Source organism: Sipha flava, unplaced genomic scaffold, assembly GCF_003268045.1.
Source record: "Sipha flava isolate LNK unplaced genomic scaffold, YSA_version1 177_pilon_pilon, whole genome shotgun sequence".
NCBI lineage: Eukaryota > Metazoa > Arthropoda > Insecta > Hemiptera > Aphididae > Sipha > Sipha flava.
Window position 1 is genome coordinate 954696 of NW_020272091.1, and position 19476 is coordinate 974171.

At 25.9% G+C, this 19476-nt stretch overlaps 1 protein-coding gene across 2 annotated transcripts; it reads right to left on the bottom strand.

The window, feature by feature from the left end:
• Positions 1-5314: 5314 nt before the first annotated feature.
• On the bottom strand, positions 5315-15173 carry LOC112680521 (muscle LIM protein 1). Of its 2 annotated transcripts, XM_025550623.1 has the most exons (12): positions 15067-15173; positions 12978-13127; positions 12701-12860; positions 9774-9900; positions 9216-9312; positions 9060-9144; positions 7902-8031; positions 7231-7406; positions 7034-7166; positions 6663-6850; positions 5798-5903; positions 5315-5550 (listed from the first exon to the last, which is right to left on the bottom strand). In XM_025550623.1, exons 2-12 carry the CDS (start codon positions 13090-13092, stop codon positions 5380-5382), a joined length of 1488 nt encoding a protein of 495 aa, XP_025406408.1. In that variant the 5' UTR covers positions 13093-13127; positions 15067-15173; the 3' UTR covers positions 5315-5379. The 2 variants fall into 2 exon arrangements, with proteins under 2 accessions (XP_025406408.1, XP_025406409.1); XM_025550624.1 differs by lacking the exons at positions 5315-5550; positions 5798-5903; positions 6663-6850; ... (4 more) ...; positions 9216-9312; positions 9774-9900 and adding an exon at positions 11875-12167 and having other exon boundaries at positions 15067-15172.
• Between the last annotated feature and the right edge of the window lie 4303 nt (positions 15174-19476).

Here is a 19476-nt window from a genome sequence, read left to right on the forward strand (position 1 = left end):
AACATACCTATAGCTTTAATACATTAAAGTACCTATTCAATCATTTTAAATGTGTAGGATCTACATTTTAAATTTATCAATTACCTATAATAGGTACCTACTACCATTGATTATGGATATACTATCTATGATCAATGCTACTATCTACTACAATTAATTTAATTCAATTGACTGTATGTAAACAAACAAAAGATTTCTTCTTTTAGAAAATAGTCTAAAAATAGTCAATATATGACTTATAAAAAATAAAAATATAAAATTAAATAGAGTTGTATCTATGATAATTTTGCCTTATATTAGGTATAATTTGTAATTTCCAAAAAATATAATATGTTTATTTTAGATTTAAAATTTATTTTATGCAAATTTGATCAACAATATTATTGCTTGACAAAATTTTTATCGGTATTTCAAGAAAAAAAAAAATTAGAAAAATCGAAAATTTCAATGATCTATAAATATTTTGAAAATTTAATCATAAATATATAACGCTAATATAAAAATTTGGTTAAAATTTCAAGTCTTTACAATGATTCGCTTTTGAGTTACAGCAAAATCAAAAAATCGATTTAGTCGAAAAGTGGTTCTACGTAAATTCCTGTTTTTCCGTTTCTTTTTCAGGGTTATTACAGAGTCTCTTAAAAACTAATATAAATTTTTACTATTAACCACCTAAAGTATAAACTAGATTAAATTTCCTTTTTAAAGAGGGGCTGAAGTCAAAAATCAAAGCACTATTACTACTCCAAAACGTGATGACAGACATAATAAAAAAAATAAAATAAAAAAAAAGCACACATCATTGTAAAATAAACACGTTTATCACTCTGTTAAGAATCTAAAAGTTTTATAAAAAGTATTAACATAGATGTTCTAGAATATAGAATTAACCTATAAAAAACGGAAAATAATTTAGTACATAATAAAGAATTGAGTTAAATGAATTACCAACAGAAGTTGAAGGTGGTAAACTATGATAATAGATAAAGGGGAAATATTAGAAATTTGTATTCGAACACCACGAGCCGCCTCTGGTTTGAGAATTGTACAAAATAAAGTACATAATACTGCTTGATTACAATTCATGATTTCGAAAGTGTGGGTGCTGGGGTAATGCATCTAAAATGTTGGTGTTTAAAATTTTAATCTAGTAATCTTCAATGATTTTTCAAAGTTTTCAGAAAAGGTAAATAATATTAATTATCTGCACTAGTAACAGTGGACCAATAACAAATTTAATTACGATAAGAAATTTATGGCGAATGAAAAATAAACACAATGTTATGTCATGTTGTCATGTAAACCCAATAAATTTAATTTATTTTTATATTTTTATATATTTAACAATAGCAAATGTTAAATCAACTATATTTCTAAGTGTGTAGTATTAAAAATTATTTTATACTCAATAATAAAATCATTTACGATTAAACTTACCTGTTTAATCTTGTGTTGATGTAAAACATGAACTAAATTTAAATTTATTGTAATAGATACATCGCCAGATAAATTTATTTTGACCTTCTTTATAAAATTAATGTAAATAACCATTTACTAATAATAAATGATTATTTTTTTGACTCTTGACAAATGTTAACATTTTTATTATATGTAGGATATAATGTACGTACAATAAATATTTTACTATAACACAGACCACACTCTCAACTGACTTTACTATATTGTAATACATGGTAAATTCCATTTGTAATAAAACTGATGTTTATCAAAAATTGAATTACTATAATATACTACTTACTATCGATAAGAAATACTAAAATTAAATAATATACTGAAACCTGTATAGTGTACCATACTGATTATCGGATTAGGTACTGTAAACAATTTGACCATATTAATACATTATTATATTCTATATTATGTTGCAATGGCGTAGCCAGGATTTTTAAATGGGGGGGGGGCTAACCACTTTTTTGGATAAGTAAGGTAAGAGAGGATATGACAATTCACCCTTAACCCCCCCCCCCCACCATCTACCACCAAGTTTCTAAACGTAATTCAAGCATTTTAGTATAGTTATAAAAATATTTATTAATATATAATTTATAATAATAATAATAATTTTGGTTTCAGTGTTCAGTAACTTGCTCTACTCTGACAGCTGCATCTTCTTAGGCGAATTTCTGGCAAATTCAGTTATTATTTCACTTTCATCGAATTGCTATTTTTTATTTATATTAGCCATAGCTAACCCATTCAGTCTGTTTTCCGACATGGTGCTTCTTAAAAACAATTTTAAGCGATTAAGTGCTGAAAACGTTCTTTTCGGAGTGAAAGAGGTAACTGGTAACGTGGCGAATAATTGTAAAAGTATTTTAATATTAGGTCGAAGATTGGTGCGATGAGAAAGTGAATCAAGAGCAGAATTCGGTTTTGGAATAGTATTTTGACTCCATTGTTGCTTCCATATAAACAGGTCAGCTCTGATTGTAGATGAGGTATCATCATGGAGATCTTGGACAAATATTTAAGTAGCTTTTATAATATTTTTATCGTCATACATATTTAAATTGGCCGGAATAAGTCTTTCAAGTGGCATAACATCAATAAACCTTTGATTAAAACGAGCATTGATTCTATTAAATAGTCAAGATACATTATACATATAAACACGGCCCATGGGGGAGGCTATAGCCCCCTTAGCTCCCCCTTGGCTACGCCTCTGTTATGTTGTACCTACTAGGTAGTGTAGACTTATATAGTTCAGTATTGCACAATAGTTCTTTTTTTGGAGAAAATTTGACGGAGATATTTTGCCCTATAACCTTTCATATTATATTCGTTACTTACTGATTTTTTTTTTAAAACTTTCCATGTGGTAGGAAAATGTAATGATTCTTCACATAAATTACTTTTAATTTTATCTACATAATTTTCTCCTTCAATAAATTATTTAAGTTTCGAAGATAATGTAGATAAAGCATTATTCGGCATCCCATTTTTGAATAATTCAAAATTGTTAGGCGATAAAATAGAAAGATCAATGTACAATGCATTAATTTTTTAAAAATCTTGTAGTCATACTTTGTATAATAGCATCAAATACTTTATTATGTACTCCAACTTCAAATTTTTTTTGCAGCATTAATGATTGGTTCTTCTTCTTTCTCATAATCGCCTATCCTTTTTTTTCTTTATTTTCAAACTGGTCTTGAATAACACACATTTCTAAATCCTCCTTAATTTTTTCCTTGTCAGTATTTTCAGTCTCTAAATTAATTAGGCGTTTTGCCTTTTCTATGAACTTATCACATGTAATTTTTGTATTTTCCATATCTCGTTGGAGTTTTTTTATTTGTTCTAAAGTCCCTTCGACTATTTGTTGATATTTTAATAAATATAAGCCACATGTTTGTAAATATCTGGATAAGGAGCTTGTTATGGAAAGGAAACATATGTGCAATGAGAATATTTTCATACTTCAATAATGAAGATAATATACCGTCAGCTTTAGATCTAATATATCAGGTTTAAAACTTTCATTATTGGATATTTTAGATAGAGCAATAATTAACTCGGTATACAAAATATCTTAAAATGTATCATAATTATCAAACATTCTTACAAAAATATGAATCCAATTTCATACATTTTTTTTCCACTCAATATTAATAACTTTTTATTTTTTCCCCTATCTCTTTCAGCACCACCTTTTTTTATTATTATCATTCATTTCGAAAAGAAATATGAAATTAATAAGATATTTAAAACAAACCTTATTAATACGTATGAAATATAAATATGTAGGTAGGTACTCTATTAGTCCATCATATTGTATACTTAAACAATTACTGTAACACTGTAACAATATTTTGGTAATCTTGTTTTAGTGCTAATATCAGGCGCGTAGCCGGGGAGGGTGTTACAGGTGTATTAACACTCCCTCCCCCTCAGCCATGGTATACTAACTATGTTTTATCAAGATAAAGATGCATCATGTGATTTACACTTATTTATCAAAATGAAATATATATTACGATAACAATTATGTAAAACTCTAAAGCCGGCACCCGCCATTAATTATTAATTACTAGGTTTATGGACTTATAACTCTAAAAAATACACAAATATACATGCAAATATGCTTCTAAAATCATTAAAATATGAATTATAATATGCATTTATATGCATTGAAAAAAAAAATTACCATATAGTGCACAAAATAAAACGTGTTCATCGGATGTAAATGTATCTTTAAACTCCGAAACAAAACTTTGTAGTCGGCTACTCGTAGACTGTTGTACTTTCGGCATTACACAATAATAATTTTTTTTTTCACAAGCAGTGAAAGATCTTTTTCCTCTTTACGGCGCTTAAAAACATATATTAGGAACACAACAGGTGAAAATAGGTTGAACGGCTTAGCAGTTATGAATATTCATCGGAATTTAGTTGTAACCACCGACGAAATAATAGATACCCTAACTTTAAAAAGTAGACGCATTAAGTTAATTTAATTAAAAATGTTTTAATTTTTTTTTTGTATTTATTATAATAATATTTATGTGAAAAATTTAAATATACGTAAAGTAATCAATTTCGTGTGTATAATTTTGTCAATTAATTTTGAATAACACCCCCCCCCCCTCTTATAAATTTTTAGCTACGCACCTGACTGATATCATGGCAACTATAGTATAATTTATTAGGATGCCACACCACCAAAAAACATGTACAAAAACGTGTTTATGCGTTTCAATATTACGGCTTATTGAGTGGTTTTAGAGAAAAAACTAAGAAAATACGTCGTCTGCCCCAATAGTTATTTTTATATTTGATTGCTGTCTTATTATCTTACCCAACACCGATAAATCCCGATACTGTTTATGGAGATTATCACTTATCGACTATATATTCATGCGCACGTAAGAATTAGATATAAATATATAAAAGAAATGATAGAAAATTCTTGCATTATCCTTTATTTTCCTATATTTTTATTCTATTTACACTCCAGGCTAGCAGGCCATTTAGCTTCCAGGCCACCGGGATTTTTCCCGGTATCCCGGTGGACCACTCTGCCCCTGCATTCCTCGTTTCACTTTGAATCTAAAAAAATGTATACATTTAGTAACATGCGCGATTTTTATGGTGTATTCACTGTATGGATTCTGTTTTTATAAAAGCGTGATTGCTTTCTATAGAAATTAACTTACAATCATATAATTGTTTGAAATCCATATATTTATACAAATTGAAAAAAAAACACGAAATATGTTTTTTAATTTTTATTTGATAATTAGTGTAATTGGGTTGATATTACAAGAAAAAAAGCATAAAACAAACTCCAAAGAAAATTTGTTTAAAAAGTTATATTCTTTGGATTTTAGTTTGCATATTTTTTGGTTATTGTAATATTTATGCTGTAGATAGAACACCAGCACCCAAACCGAAGCCGCAACCTTTTGGCCCGAAAAATTTAGCATAACAAGGTTTGCAATGTATGTCGCCATCTGGACCATCGTTCACGTTCATTGAATCTAACGATTTGCTGCAATCGGCACAAGTAAAACATCTCTTGTGCCAAACCTTGAAAAATAATATTAATTGTTATGCATAAATAAAATCATATATAAAATATAAAATATAAAATATAAAATCATAAATAAAATTTATATATATAAATAAATATTTAGTTCTAAAGTACATCCTCTGCATTACGGATAATTATTAATTATACGTAGCACTCAAACAAATATATGTATAGATTACTTTTTTCGTATATTAGTAATTTTATTTATTAATAAAATTAAAGTAAATTTTAAAATTATATTACCTTATTTTTACTAATCATCTGTTCAGCTGCGTAAACTTCATATCCACATCTCAAGCAACCACCGCCATTTCTACTCTTAATTCCAGATGTCGGTCTCGCTTCCGAGCTGCAATAAAAAAATATTTTAAGTAATAACTTTTATTTTTACAGATATATTTTTTATTTTTACTAAGTAACCAAGACATTTGGTGGTGGTTATAAAATGGTATATGTAATCTACACCCTGTCACAAGTATTTAAAATGAAAAAAGTAGAATGTACACTATCTTAACTCAATCTTTAATTAGTTAGTTATTCTAATTAATTTACTCCTATTAAAACATTTGTATCAAAAATTGATAAACAACCTATTTTTATTTGAAACATTTTAAACATGTCAACCCATAAAAATGATGATGACAATATAATACGAAACAGTTATTAAAGTTTGTCATCATTTGTAATGGATTTAAAATATTCTTTATTTAAATACAAAATTATTTTTAATTAACAAACAAGGCTGCAGCAAGGGGGGTGAGATACGCCTTGGGCACAATTCCTTAGAGAGCACAAAAATAAAAGTTTGCATTTATGTTAAAAATTACAATACTCAATGTTGTATTTTTTATTTACAAAAACTTCAACGTCTTTTATATTTATTGAAGCAATTGTTGAAAATAATATCTAATAATTATAATATTTTTAAATTAAAAATACACGAGGATGCATTTTGAAATTTCACCCTGGATGCAATATTAGGTTGCTACGACACGGTTAACAAAAAATATTTATAATTTTAATTTGAAATGATTGATCTTCTGATCATACTATTTGCTTTTATTTAATAATAATTCACCCGTATTTAAAATATGACAATATTACTTACAATAAAGTTGTAGATTCTCCTTTTGTGGAGACCAAAGTTGGCGAATGTCCATATCCAAATCCTTTGGGTCCAAATTGTTTTCCATAGCACGGTCGACAGTAAATTTCCTTGTCGGGTCCATCACAAGCTAATGTAGAGTCTAATGGCCGATGGCAAGTAGAACAATTAAAGCATATCTTGTGCCACATCTATAATATTTATATTTATTTATTTGTGTATAATAATTGAAAATTAATAAAAATAATTAATATACAACAACACCATGCATTTTTTTTTGAATATTGAAATAAAATTATAATTTTAACTTAATTTCAAGAAATTAATATAAGTTATAAAACAAAAGTTTAAATTTTGCTGTCAAAGTAACTTACTGTGCCTTTAGCCAATTGTTGTTCAGCTGCAAATACTTTTCCTCCACATCTCGGACATCCTTCTCCATTTGCTGCTTTAATAGACGTAGTATCGGGATTAAAAAATGGTCGCGAAGCTGATATTTGTTCGTCGCTATTAAAGTTATTAATTTTAATTACATAATATAATTACAATAAATTTAAAAATAATTACTTACGTCAATCCATCTGTTTGGAGGAATCCTGATCCACAAGCAAATCCATAACCATGAGGACCCCATTTTTTACCATAGCAAGTTTTACAGTACACATCACGGTCTGGACCATCACAAGCAATTATCGAATCCAAAGTCTTGTTGCAATCTTTGCATTTGAAACATTTTCTATGCCATTCCTTTCAAAAATAATGTAAAAATAACGTAAATTACATCATAAATTTACTCAAATATCATAAATGTCATTGACGTATTTTCGGAGAAGGGAGAGTTCCAGGGTCTCGATCCCCCTCCCATAAGAAAAAAAATGTTCAAAAGTCATAATTGACTTCCTACGAAGGTACAGAGAAAGAAAACATTAATTTGTACCATGTTGTTGTAATGGTTGTATAAAAATATTTGTATATTATTATAATTATTAACTCATAATTTATATGTAATTTTTATAATGTTATAAAATCACTTATTTTTTAGAAAAAATATTAAACTCCTCCGACAAAAAATTTGAAAAAACGCCACTGATCATTGTTATACATATGATAAAAGTATGAAAACATTTTAACATTAAATGTAAATAATTAATTATTCTTGAAAATGATAGTTCTTTAAAATCAACTTATAAACATTTGTTTGACTTACGTATATTATGTTGATTACAATATATGAATACTTACATTACCCTTAGCAAGTACTTGTTCAGCGGCAAAGACTACTCCGCCACAACGTGGACATCCTTCTCCTGGTTTCGCCTTTATAGAAGTAGTACTTGAATCAATAATTGGAGCACGAGATGTACTGACATTCCTATAAGTCATGAAACATATAAAACGCAAGTAAATTTATGCAATTAAAATATATAATGGTTATAAATACATTGTTTTGGTACGATTGTGCATTGAATACTATATTTGGAATAAATATCATGGCAAAAAAAGGAAAACGTATACACATTTATTGGTCCATACAAATTTTCTAGGCATATTGGTCATCGCATGCTATGAAGAAAAATTTGATACTAGGATTTTTAGCTTTTGGGTATTATTAAATACCTTTCGATTTCGTCGGTTAGGTCACATGTTAAACCAATTGATTGACTTCCAGCGCCTCTATGACCTATACCTCTAGGGCCAAAACGCTTTGAATAACAAACTATAGAAAAAAACATCGAATTGAATTCTAGATTTTGACTTGTAATATTATAATATTTTGTATTATAATTTGGATCGTTAAAAAAGGATATAAATTATATAATTATTTTATGATGAGTGAAAACCAGTTCATGCAAAATGTATATGAAATATATTAGAATTTCATAATGTGCTGTGCGTAAAATAAATTTGCCTACTTAAAAATTTCGTTTGAATGTTCTTCCGACAGTTTCTAAAGCAAATCTATGATATTTGTTAATAGATTATTTTTCTTAAAATACTTGTTTCGGTAGTAAACTGATCTATAATAATTTTATTATTTTTCTAACACAAAACATAATGTTTTGGCCCATGGGAATCTAATTATAATGTTTAATATTATAAATTAATTTACAATATATACCCTATTCAAATTAGTTTATTTTTTATAAACCTAATAATATAAAGTATTTTATAGTTTTACGGACTTTTTTTAAATGATGGAGACCATGCAGATATTTATTTTTCCTCCACCAATACACAACAACGTCAAACATGACATATGTTACTACAATATTGAAGTCCTATACAACTTTACAAATAATATACATTTAATTAATGCAAAGTTATACCTATGTTATACTTATATATGTATAAATTGAAATATTTATTTTTTAAACTATAAGAGTAAAAAATTATACGTACCCATTATAAGAGGGATCGCTTTGAAGAGCTCCTGCTCCTTGACCATAACCGTAACCCTTTGGCCCAAATTTTTTGCCGTAGCATACTGATTTGAAAACAGTTATTTCAAAAGTTAAAACATGCAAGCAAATCCATACATTAAATATTGATACAAACCTTTACAGTAAATATCTTTATCAGAACCTTCACAACAGTTAACTGAGTCCAAACGTTTCTTGCATGTAGAACATTTGAAACACTCTCTATGCCATGACTAAATAAATATAAATAAATATCATGCAGTGCTTGACATTTTTTATTAAGTAATACTTAAAGGAGATAAAATAAAGTAAATAGTATTTAATTTTTAATTCCCTAAACGTCTTATGTAATTTCACAATTTAAATACAAATCAAACATTTTGTTAATATAAAATGTGTATTTAATTTTCAAGTCTTATTAAATAGGTATTTCAACAAAAACCATATTTTTCACTCAAATCGGGATATATACTTTATCAGGCAAATGTTCAATCTCATTCACCTTTACAGTGCACTTCATTATCAGGCCCGTCACAATGTAATACTGAATTCAGAGTTTTGTGACACGTAGCACAATTATAACATTCTTTGTGGTATCCCTAGAATACCATACTGATCAAGTGACATATCCTACATAGATCTAATTAAAATTGTGATTTGTTGTAGTAGTAATTATAAATTAATTTATACTCACTCTGCCTTTGGCTAACATTTTCTCAGCCATGTACACAAATCCACCGCAACGTGGACATCCATCTCCATCGGGAGCTTTGGAAACAGACCTCGATTCCAAAGCAGCATTAGAATTATGATAATATGATCTAAAATATAATTTTTGATTAAAACTCGAAACAAAATACATTTTCCTAAAAATAAAGTTAACAAATGTTATCCTTTTGAACTAATTATGTGTAATGTAATAATTAAAAATATAAAGTAATGGATTAGTAATTTTAGTGATATTCACCATAAAGATAGGTGTGTGTTTATATATTGTGTTATTAAAATAATCGTGCATAAAAAGAGACAAATTCATTGAAATTCAATCAAATTATAAAACAATATCGAGAAATAATATTTGCACATCTCAATCAATAAAAAAAAAACCAACAATAAGTGTGTAAAATTATTTTGCATAGTATGATTAATTAAAGATTAAAATAAGTATATATTATGGTTATTAATAGTTCTAAACTTCGTGTATAAAATCCAGACTACTTATTGTCATGTATTAAAACTTGAGCTTGTAATATTTTAACAAACAAATATAAATTGTTTCATATACTAAATTTTCTTTTATTATCGATTACTGTGATGTACATAAATAATTACATTCTATACATGTAGTATCAATATGTTGTTAGAACCTATTATTTTTCGAATATATTAGAAATGTTGGTGTGGATCGATAAGATTACAATGAATATATTTTTGAATTATTTTCTATTCTAGAAATATATTGAAAAAAAACCAATTATGTTTTTTGATTGATATGGATTTTTTTTAAAAATATATTACTATTAGATACAGGTAGGTAAATAGAGCACTACATTAGCTATTAGGTATTCATTAAACATAAGTACGTATTGTATCCGTATAATTAAACATAAAGTATTTCTATGTTTCAGCAAAATCTTGGTATAAAATAGTATAGTTATTAATAAATTATTGTATAGAGCTTGATTTTCCTAGAAATTTAAAAGTAAATATTATATTATTATATGAAATGTAACAAGAGAAAAATTCACATATTCATAACCAATAATGACTCCAATCCGAAAGTTGCAGCTTGCTGAAGTAAAACAAAACAAAACAATAATTATATCACTGTTTGTACCTTTTCAGGCAAATACAAAAGTCAAAATAATATTTACAAATCATATCAAGTTCACCTCTCCATGTTATTGTCATACATACTTTTATTAAATATTAAAATATTAACTATTAACTAAGCCAGTGTTTCCCAAAGGAACTTTAATGAAAACTATTTTACGAGGTCTAAAAATATTTGTTAGTGAAAAGTAGTACAATACGTGTAATGAGAATGTACTACGATATTTATAACTTAAAATTATGTAATTCTGTGATACAAGGAAAAATAAATATGGGAATCACTGTACAAAGCGAAAAAATTAAAAAAGTATTTAGTATTTAAAGAAAATATTTATAATAAAATATTTAGACTATATTAATAAAAGGTACACAAGCACATATTAGTGAAAGCAAAACAAGCAAAGCATAAATATTTTAAAATAAACATATTTGTAGGCACAAGACCTATACGAGCAAATATTTATGATAATAATTAAAAAAAAAAAAAATTAATCTCACCATTTAAAGCCATTCGGACTCATTCGGACTCAAGAAGTGAAACTATAGCATTCCATGAACTCTCTTAAACTCGATTCTTAACATCAATATGCTTTGTGATTTTATGCTTGGTATTTTAAATTAATTTTCATGTCTAACATGGTAATTTTAAATAAAGTAACTTATATAATAGTTGGTATATTAAGCGTGCTTCAGGCAGATTTGCAGTCTAAATTTGATTATAGAGCTGATCTTTTAAAATGTGTATCATTAGCATTATTAATATATTTCAATATTGAAAAGCTTTAAATATGTCTGATAAAAAAAACATATTATTATATACATTTGATATATATTCTCCAAAGCAAACACAGTTATATATGTACGAAAAATTAAAAATTAAATAATAAAAATAGTAAAATAAATTGTTATGATTAGCCGAAAACATCGCTTAATCTGCCAGATAGACGAAAAAATAAATACGATTTTTGAAAATAATATTAATTTAATGAAAAATTAACAAAACATTTCTATACATGTTGCTTGTTCACTGTACATATGACTAATATATGTGGTAAATAGGTACAAGCTTGGATACTTAACATATAATTATTGTTTAGAAAATATCTTCCAAAACGTAAACAGAAATGAGAGGTGAATTTGTATGTGTAAGCAAATATTAAAAAGGTTTTACTCTTGCATGCAAAAATAAGTATAGGTTGATGGATAGGTCCTTTGGATGGTCAAGTATTTAATTGGGTTGGTTCTTCATTAACGGCTGTTAAAAAAAACAAACTTTATTAACTATATTATCTTTTTGAAAAAATGCTCGTAAGAAAATCATCAATCAATGATAACTGTGTAGGGATCGATGTATGTATAACCAAAAATGTAATAAATATAATAACTTATTTTAATTAACAGTAGACAATTTATGAAATATAGAAATATCGTGTTCCACAGAAGGTTAGTGGAAATATTAGTTATTAAATAATATAATATTTATTTTTAGAAATAATTTATATTTTGATAAAAATACGAATGTTTACTTTTAGATTCTGAATAAAGCGAGGAATGCATTTTTTATGAATATTTTAAGTAACTGTAATTTATATTTTAACTGTTGATCTGGAATACCATAAGGAAACACATATTTATTTATATAAAATAAAAATAAAACTTTTTAGTATAAATAATTATTTCTACCATTAAATGTCTCTTTATCTCCCAAAAAAAATTATTAGTAAAATGTACCCATTAATAAAAAATTAATTGAATAGTTATTTACTATGAAATTTGTATTTTACTTACGTATTTTCAAGATGTTCACCACTGTCTGTACTTAGGCATCCTGCTCCACCACCGAATCCATATCCTTTAGGTCCGTATTTCCTTCCATGGCAATTTTTACAGTAAATCTCTTTTTCGTGTTCTGCACAATTTGTGGAATCCAAAAACTTGCCACATAATCCTACAGTATATATACATATATAATTATGAACCAGAATAATATTTATAGGAAAATTATATTAAGGCAATGGTTTTTAATAAAAAAATAAAAATAAAAAATAAAATAAAAATTACTAACCACATTTGAAGCACATTTTATGCCATTTGTATCCTCCGGCAATTCGTTCTTCAGCAGCATACACCGATTTGGAGCATTTGGGGCATTTTGGGTGTTCGATTGCGACAAAAGGCATTTTGGGTGCTGATGTAGATGAATTTACAAATAAAACTAAAAAATATTGAATTGTTATATTATTATTGGTATAACGAAACTACACTGATTATTCGAATAAATATAAAAAAAAATTAAATTTAATAGTTGTATTGGTAAAAATTAATATATTAACGTAAAGTTCAATCGTTTATTTTCTATCATTACCTGGCATAGTTTTCATTGTGAATTAATCAGTGAACAGAAGTAATTATCTTAAGGGATGCAATATATAGATCGACTACTAAGTTTTCTTCACTATGTAGTTGTGTAAGAAAGAGCACAATAATTATAATTCACCCATTCTGAGATCGTAAAAACCCGACACTGTCGGCAGTTTTATAGAACATTTTAAATGTCAGCTAGATTTAGATTCGTCATTTACTATATAAATCGAGAACTAATATAGAGGGAGAAGTAAAATGACAAATATTTATAAATGACTTTACTATATTAATAGCGTTTGGCGATACTTGACAAGTAGAATTGGCTATGATCCATGATTCGTTCCTGGATACTCTGACCTATATATTTATAACCGATCTTCGGAAAAAATATAAACTAATTCCGTCGATTGTTGGTGCAGAGGAAGCATAAAGTTATGTCTTAGAGAAATACAGTTTTTTTTTTTATATTATATTAATAAATGTAAACAAGTATATTTGACATTTTAAATAATAGTAACAAGAGTTCTTTATTAATTGTTTTTAAAATTATTGACATACTACATGGTAAATTTAGTTATTTTGGTTTCCAAACGACAAAAATCAATAAATGTATACAATACTGTAAAATGTAGGTCTAGGTCTACAGTATGGCAATGTGTCAATTTAAAACTATAAAAGGACCGTTAAAAGTTTAAACCATAAACATCTCCTTATAAAGAAAAAAAAATGTTTAATGACCTCAACATTAAATACTACGAATGGCAATTTTAGAAAACAAAATTACTCAAGCATGTGAGTTAAAAACAAATTATGGTTTGTTATGACTATAAATAATATAACTGAGTATTAGATTGAATGCATACAATTATAAATATATGTACAATTTAATGTTTTGTATCGGTTACTGTGCAGTGGTCCTATGAGGTCGCTTGTGTAAATTATGCCTTATATTCAATACAATTAAAATATAAGCTTAATGTTCTAAATTAAGAGGTTTTTAGTTTCCATTAATTAACTTTCGTATAATAGTACTAGTGTCAATACTAATTTTTAATTTATAAAAAGATTTATATTATTAATATTCATTTAGTATAAACAGTGGGTAGTACCTTATATAAATTAAATATTTTGGTATAAAATAAATTGAAATCGAAGTAATATGTATTTTAAAAATAAGTAAAATAAAAACATTTTATGAAAATAATTGTAATTTTTATATATTATGTATACTAATATTATGCAAAATAAACTTACAGTAAGTATAGTAAAATTCGTATTATATTATATTTTAAATATTCATTTATTCTAATTTGTAAGTTTAATTGTAGAATACAATTATATTTTAATATGATTTATTTATAATTAATAATAAAATAATATTGTTAAATATTCAAATCATTAAACCAAAATACCAATGTAATATTGAAATTAACAAAAAAAATAAATAAATAAATAAATAATAAATAAAATTAAAAAATAAGTATTTGTGTAAATTTAATAAATGTTTACTTACAATATGTAGTTAATTCATATTATATTCTAGTATAGCAAATATATAAGAAGTAGTAAATAAGTTGTAGTCTTATAAGTATTATAATATTTGTAATATTGAAATGTTATTCAATTATTAAAAATTGATCGTTAAAGTAAATTTAAATTTAAAAATATTATTGATTAAATTGTCTTAGTTTTAAAAAATCTGTATCACATTTATTGTATTATACATATATGCTTACATTTAAGTATAAGTGTTAAATATTAACTAATACAATATTAAAATCTGTACTCACCTTGGTAAACAGTGAATGTGCACTGTCGTATTCAGCTTCGCTTTTGTAAATGTGCTCAAACTTTAATCAAAGTGCTGTATATGTATTGCTTGTGTCCCAACTAAAAGATTGCACACGGCACATTTGCTCCGCCCTTTAAGCTGTATACTCCTACGCAAATCTAGTATCCCCTTGATATACAATATTACAGTTTCAGGATAAAAAATATACACAAATACAAATATTATTAAAATGTAGGATTACAAAATTCATATACTCGTACTTTTGTCAGTAAAAACAGAAAAAATTGTATTGTTATGAATAATTTAAAAATATTAATAATATTTTGAACATTAACAGAATCGTTGTATTTAGAACCATTAGTTTCCATTTAAAACGTAAATAATGTGGGGGCGAAGAACACGGTACTTGGCATAAGATCTTTAAAAATTATTTTAAAACTTTCTAGATCTAAATTTTAAACTTTTAATTGATACACACACGCATTTCTTTTGTTTTGGTTTAATTTTAGTACATAATATTTCTATTATAATGCCTATTAAATATAAGTTCATTAATTTAATTTTCGATTGATATGTCTTATATTTTTTTTTCCTAAAAACATCTGATGTTGTGATAAAATTTATAAAATTAACAATAATAATTTCATAATACGAATAACCTTATAACTAGGTATATTTTTTTCCATAGTACAAATAATAGAAATCATGAATCTAAAATAATTATTAAAAATAAGATTACCTATTACAATATTATGGACATACATTACCTATATATTGGTTACAAACTTTTATCAATTAAACTATAAGTTTTTTAAGCAACAATATAATTTATTACCTACCTCTAATGAAATAAATACTAAATATTATATTAGGTGCGTTTTATATTTATTTTACTCAAATTATTACATTATTAAATTATTATTATTTAAATATATCAGATATTTCTGTCTTACGCAATTTTCCTTGTATATATTCAGAATTATGAATTATAATATAATTTAATATTACATTTGATAATTATTTATATTTCTTTATAATAAAATCCTTTAAAATATTGATTAGAACTCATAGGTTGAATGTCATGATGGGATAAGTATTAAATATAATTATATATTGTATTCTTGTATCTAAAAAAATAAATATTTAATGTTTAATATAATTAAAATATATCAATCTAAAATATGCAAGATTGGCTACTACAGTCGAATATTAAGAAAAAACGAGTAAACAGGGCGTTGACATGCTGATGAAAAATCACCTGCATGGATTTTTTTTGATTTTTCAAATTCTTGGCATACATATTAAGGTATGGGAAGAAATTTGTAAAGCTATTTTCATCTGATCATACCTTAGATATGTGAGCGGGTGGCCAAGGACAGATATCTTGCCATAGAGAGGGACAAGAAGAAAAAGGAGAAAACGTAGTTATAGATAGTTCATAATATTATATGCCAAAATAAAATGGCCTCCTTGTGTAAACGACTAAAATAGGCCACTTGCCCAACCTGGCCAAAAAGATAGTGAATTCAATAAGATAATGTTAACTCACAGGTCTATTTCAGTATAATAGTTATGTTAATTTATACTTAAACATAGAAAATAAAAGTTTAAAAAAATATAAATATTACCTTATACAAATATAAATGTATAATATGTGTTATTATTGTACTTCGAGTTGTGTTCTAGATTTTCTCTCGGATAAAAATGTAATACCCTCGGTTATTGAGAGAATCTCACACTATATTATATATATATATACATACTGACTGTAAAAAATTATAACAATAAATTTAGGATTTTATTTATATTTTTGAATGTTATGATTACATTATAATAAAAATAAAAAAATATGATTGTCAATATTTAATAAATCATAGAAGATATGGGAAATCAAACACAACAAATGAACAAATAAATACTAATTAAAATAAAAAAATAAAAGTAAAATACAAAATAATGCAATAATGATATGATATAATTTATTTTGTAGCATTTTCGTAGGCTGTGTCAGTTACGCAATTATTAATCATACATCACTTATGCTCATGTCGTTATCGTGTTTATCGTAGTTTCCTGTACTTTAGCATTCAATGTAAATTGCAAGAAATATTTTTTAAAAATAAAGTAATTTATACTTTTGCTGACTTTTATTGAATTACTCATTTGACATATAAGTAGGATTTAAAGATACGAATTTAATGAAAAATAAACTAGTGTTTATTATATCTTACCACTTATTGCCAATTGCATTTAAATTATATATGTAATACGTTGATAGTAAAACAATTTTAGCGTAATATCCATTTACAAGGCCGTAGTATGGAGGAGATGAAAGATCCCTACGTCTTAGGTGCAATTTTTAGGATGGTGTAAAAACAAAAAATTTAAAATTTATGTTAAAAATCATAATGGTTAATGTCGTATATTTAATTTACAAAAACTTCATTGTCCATTATATTAATTGAAGAAATTTTTGAAAATAATATATAATAATTATCAGTGACGTATATAGAAAATATTTTCGGGAGGGGCTACTATGGACAGAGTTAAATTACTACTGCTATCTAAGAATTACTAACAAGACACAGTAGGTACTTATCAGTGGCATAATTTGGAATTGGTTTTGGGGTAGGATTGGTATTTAAGTTTATACTATCGTTCTAGTGGGGCTATGTCATCCCACACCCTCCTTAACCATCAAATCTCATATACCTCAATATTATATTAATTTATTATTTTGAATTAAATGAGGCAAATGGTTTAATGATGATTTTCAAAGACAATTAATTAAACAATTAAATTAACCTAAATATATTTTTCATAAATTATAATATTAATTTAATTTTTCTTTTTCTTTTTTTTCGCCAAAATATCCAGTAGGTACGTCATCGGGGTTCAACTGAATGTCCCAATGCACTGATATCATAGTAAGTCCATTCAAGCGTACCTATTAAGTATTTAAGTTAATATAAGTTCATAATTATTACGTAATTTACAAAAACAATGATTATTACCTATTCCATTATGTTTCTGAGATAAGTTTTTACTCTTTTTAAAGTAGAAATGTTGAAATATGAATAAATAAAAAAATATCAGTTACATTTTTTAATTAGCCTAGTATTATGGAAAAATTTAAATTAATATATAGTATACATCTAACAAGTATCATAGTATAGGTTACTTACAAGATATTTATGTTTATGAACAAATAAGACTATATCATTTTGATGGTACTGTGCATTGCTAACTTGAGCTTTCAATCTTAAAATATAAGAAGAATAAATCATTTGTTTTAGTATATTAAGCTATAATGTGATATTATGTAGCATATTTCCAACATATTATAATAATATTGATTATAATAATGATTATAATAAGAACTTTTAGATTATATGTATAATAAATAATTGATAAATAACCAACATTAATATTTGTATTAGAAAAAATTTCAATGTTTCACGTTTTTGTGAAATATTGCATGCTTTAAACACTAATCAAGAGTCGTAAATTGTAGATTAATCAGTGTTATATTTACCTATGAGCTATACAATTGTCTTGTCATATATTGTAATTGTTGAGCTATCGTAGTTTTATATTAGTAAAATAAAAAAAGAAATCTCAACTATGATAATATCCATAAATTCTTATTTCTTATCTTAAAATCTTTTAAAGCTTAATGCTTACGGGAATTTAATTAAAAAAAAAGCATCTTTGGGGATATATCCCCAAATCCCCCCCCCCATAATTACGCCACTGGTCTGACGTGTTTTTAGAAAAAATCAAAACAAAGAATAATCGATTATTGAACAAAATATTGGCTATGATTCCCTAGGTACAATCTATGTTTACATTAATGGCACACGTACTCAATTGTTTCATACAATAACGAGTAAAATTACTTTTAAGTTTAAATACTGACCTGTAGTTTTGAACGTTTGTTTACTACATAATATTTATATTATAAACTTATTTTGGATGACAACCACCACCATAGGCGTAACTTGGAAATTTATTAGAGAGGGGCAAATATATAATTATATAATTATATATCTAACGAAAAGTGTGTCCGAGACTAAACGCAGTTTTACTACCTACATATTATTGTATAAAATTATTTATTTTCTAACATTACGTCGGATAAGCAAAAATTTAAAAATTAAGATTTAAAAAAAAAAATGTTATAATAATAGCTATAGCCAACTGTTTTGTACCTACTTATTTTAAAACAAGGTATGTTAAATATCAGAAGGGACACTTCCCCTCCTAATTTATTCTAGGGGCAATTTCCTTCCACTTGCCCCCCCAGTTTATGCCTATGATCACCACTGTTTTACAATGGACCACTTAGAACAAAATCTAGTAATATTCTGCTACGATATCTATAGTTAAAAATAAATATTTTAAATAT

Coding starts and splice junctions, on each gene's coding strand:
- LOC112680521 (XM_025550623.1), bottom strand. CDS start 13,092: ATGCCTTTTGTCGCAATCGAACACCCAAAATGCCCCAAATGCTCCAAA. Junction 9,145..9,215: donor TAAAGATATTTACTGTAAAG/GTTTGTATCAAT, acceptor TTTTCAAATCAG/TATGCTACGGCAAAAAATTT. Junction 5,551..5,797: donor AGATGATTAGTAAAAATAAG/GTAATATAATTT, acceptor TTATTTTTCAAG/GTTTGGCACAAGAGATGTTT.